This window comes from Triticum urartu, chromosome 3, assembly GCF_003073215.2.
Source record: "Triticum urartu cultivar G1812 chromosome 3, Tu2.1, whole genome shotgun sequence".
In the NCBI taxonomy this organism is placed as follows: domain Eukaryota; kingdom Viridiplantae; phylum Streptophyta; class Magnoliopsida; order Poales; family Poaceae; genus Triticum; species Triticum urartu.
The window spans coordinates 504,770,882-504,774,633 of NC_053024.1; the positions used below are offsets into that span (position 1 = coordinate 504,770,882).

At 56.6% G+C, this 3,752-nt stretch overlaps 1 protein-coding gene across 1 annotated transcript; it reads left to right on the top strand.

The window, feature by feature from the left end:
• The first annotated feature begins 903 nt into the window (after positions 1–903).
• On the top strand, positions 904–3,076 carry LOC125544632 (GATA transcription factor 12-like). Its single transcript, XM_048708376.1, has 2 exons — positions 904–1,388; positions 1,880–3,076. The coding sequence occupies exons 1-2, from the start codon at positions 1,095–1,097 to the stop codon at positions 2,753–2,755; spliced, it is 1,170 nt and encodes a 389-aa protein (XP_048564333.1). The 5' UTR covers positions 904–1,094; the 3' UTR covers positions 2,756–3,076.
• Positions 3,077–3,752: the final 676 nt, after the last annotated feature.

Below are 3,752 nucleotides of genomic sequence, written 5' to 3' on the forward strand. Positions count from 1 at the left end.
TCTCTCAACCCTCTGTCAAATCGCCTAGTGCCACGAATACCACTATAGTTTCCTCCTTAAGGTTTGACGACGGACACAGAAATCCTACTTCCTTCTCATCAGGTGAGAGTCAAGACCAACTTGCATAAGCGGTATGTCGTCAAAGTACCCCAAAAGCCCTAGAAAGTGGAGATGCCCTTAATTCGCCGAATTACCTGCATTCCAAAGATGAAAAGGCCTTGCAAGAGCAAGAGTTTGTATCCACCTAGCCTCCTATAACAACCTCCCCTTTCCATCCATTCATTTCATAACAGCCTGCTACTTCCTCTTGCTCACCGTTTCCCAAAGTTCAGTTGAGTTGGCAAGTAAAACCGCCGCTGGTCTAACGGAGCAGTTTGCGACGCGAGTACCCTCCGAGCTAGCTTACGATTTGAACTCCTCTTTCTGGACGGCAAACCTTCCCCGTACGGTGAAAAAAGGAAGCTTCGCAGCAGGTTCCAAGGAGACGGGCGAACGGCAATCCCGATCAACCCTGAAGCAAAGAGAGAGAATTACCCCCACGTGACCTGACGGCACCCCACAAAATCCACCTGCGTCGCCAGACGCGACGTGAAACTCCAGTCCAGCCGCGGGCCGCGGTTGTAGCCAGCAGTGGCTGCCTCGCACGACGCGCGCGGCGCAGGCAGCAAAGAATATGCTTGGCGGAGCCGAGGATAAACCGTAAAACAGGTTGCTGGGCCTGGGATTACTACCAAGTAACTTTGGAACCCGATAAGTTTTACTGCTCGGATAAAAAGGGTGCTGGCTAGGCCGGGGCCGGGGGCGGGGCCGGAGGGTGGGGCGGGGGGCACTGTTGGTGGTGCATGCCTCAGTGGCTCTCGCTGCTCTTGGCTTTATTTACTCCTTAAGAATCGTTCCCTACAGCTGACCTCTCCTCCTCAGCTCCACGCCAATTAAACCCTACTACTCCTGCTACCAGCACTCCTCCTCTCGCCCCCCTCGCGTTATCTCCGCCCCCCTCGCGCAGCCCACGTACAAAACCAAACAAAAAAGCGCCGAGCAACGCAGCGCCGCAGATAGAATCGTTGCGTGCGTCCACCGCTCTCGCGGCGGCCATGGAGGCCACGGCGCCCGACTACTACGCCCGCGACAAGAAGGGCTCCGACCTCTTCGTCGTCGACGACCTCCTCGCGCTGCCGTGCGACGACGAGGAGGAGGAGGAGGAAGGGGTGGGCGACGCGCCGTTCCTGCCGGCCAACGCCGCCTCCGCCGCCGCAGTCGTCGTCAAGCAGGAGGCCGGGTTCGGGAACGCGTCGGCCGACTCGTCCACCGTCACGGCCCTCGACAGCTGCAGCAACTCCTTCTCCGGTCTCGCCGACGGCGACTTCTCCGGCGGCCTCTGCGAGCCGGTAAATTCTCCATCCATCCTTCTGTTGTGCTCCTTTTTCGTATCGCATCATCAATTGTTCGTCGGAATTCTTCTCCGCTAATTAACTGAACGACTTTACGTTTTTTCCGTCCTTATTAATCTCTTCCATTTACACGAGGCAAATTCATGGAAAAATGCATATACGGATATTTAAGAGTGATTTCACGATAAATAGTCCGCAATTAAACCGCTCCAAAAAATATCCTCCACAATTACGCATGAATGCAGTTTTCTCTCGCAGAGAGAGTAACCGAAATAGGAAACAGCTGCCACGCGTAAACGGCACTGCACACTACCAAAAATAGCAGCTTTCGCGTTCAGCGCTAGCTGGACGCTTCCGTACGCGCACAAGAATTCGAGTGGCTTTCCAAGTTTTTAGCTTAACAATTATGGAGTTCTCGAAACGAAGCAAATTACTGAACACGCATGCATGAGCTGTTGCTAATCAAACTTGATGTGAATTGTGCGCAGTACGATCAGCTGGCGGAGCTGGAATGGCTGTCCAACTACATGGGCGAGGGCGAGGAGAGCTTCGCCACGGAGGACCTACACAAGCTGCAGCTCATCTCTGGCATCCCCTCCGGCGGCTTCCCCTCGGCGAACGGGCCGCCTGCTCCGGCGGCCACCGCTGCCACGGCGCAGCCCGGCGTGTTCCTGCCGGAGGGCCCCGTCCCCGCCAAGGCCCGTAGCAAGCGCTCCCGCGTTGCGCCGGGCAACTGGTCGTCCCGCCTGCTCGTTCTCCCGCCGGCCCCGGCCTCCCCGCCGTCCCCGGCGTCCATGGCCATCTCGCCGGCGGAGTCTGGCGTCTCAGCCCAGGCGTTCCATGTCAAGAAGCCTTCCAAGCCGGCCAAGAAGAAGGAGGTGCCGCCGCAGGCGCAGGCACAGGCTCAGACTCAGTCGGTGAGCGCGCCCACAGCGCCTTCGGGCGTCACGGCGGCGGCCAACGAAGGTCGGCGGTGCCTGCACTGCGAGACGGACAAGACGCCGCAGTGGAGGACGGGGCCCATGGGCCCCAAGACGCTGTGCAACGCGTGCGGGGTGCGCTACAAGTCGGGGCGGCTGGTGCCGGAGTACCGCCCGGCCGCGAGCCCGACGTTCGTGACGTCGAGGCACTCCAACTCCCACCGCAAGGTGCTCGAGCTCCGCCGCCAGAGGGAGATGCACCACCACCACCAGCCGTCGCAGCTCCAGCAGCACGCGGTCGCCGGCGGCGTCGGGAGGATAATGCACATGGAGAGCCACCTGCTGTTCGATGGGCCGGCGGCGCCGCCCATCCTCGGCGGCGGCGACGACTTCTTGATCCACCACCGCCTAGGGACGGCAGACTACCGGCAGCAGCTCATCTAGACGAGTCGTCAGTATGTTAGAACTGATCAGTTTAGCCCAGAAATAATAATTAAAAGCAGCTAAAACCCCAAGAGCCGGAAATATCGGAAGAACTGCAAATGTTTGCTTATTAGGAGTTATATTTTCCCAGTTTTCTCTCTGCTTCCGTTTGGTTAGCCCGTGTGCTTTTTGTTGAGCTCGAAATTTTCGTGTCCATTTAGTTCATGATCCTCCCCAGTTTCCCGCTTGATTAGTTCACTCCTAATTACCCCTCAGAAACTAATTCTAGGGCGTTGAGTCCTTTTATTTCTTAGCATTTTGTAATACAAATACTTTTCGTTTCGATTTTTGCTTCTTTTTCTGCGCCTAGCTAGAATATGAAAACAATTTTTTCGGCCAATTGTTGGATCGAGATAACTCCCATTCATGCAAATCTCCAGTCCAGCAGATAGCTTTGGCATGGTATGAGTATGATGGTAAGCAAGGATGAATCTCATGGCTGCTCCCTCCGCTCTGGCATGCGTGCACTCATGTCACAGATGTTGTGTGCGCAACCGAACGAGCAAAGTTACCTGAGGGAGGAGGCGGCGAGAGTGCCATTGCCCAACCACCATCGCTCCATCAGTCCGTCCGTCGGAACTCACACGGGATGATTAGGTTAGAGTCTCGCGTGAAAAAAAGATGCCCTCTCGCTCGTTGGATCCAATCAGAGCGTCCTCCTTTGGTCCTGGCCTGTAGGCGTTGCCTGGTGGTGGTGCTGTTGGGGGTAACTAGGGTTCATCATTGCGCTGCTGCAGGCTGCACCTCGCACGGGGTACCACCTTTCCGTGGGTTTCTGGATAAGCAGCGTCATTCACACACACACCCTCGCTGCTGCAACCTCGCCTGGATTGCCATTGCCAAGTGGCCTGGTGAAGCGTCGTTTTACCTCGCCGTAACCAACACTGACTGCCGTCAGAGGTCAGAACTCAGAAGAGCAGCACAATGCCAGAAACTAAGCAGGCCACCGTACTCCAAC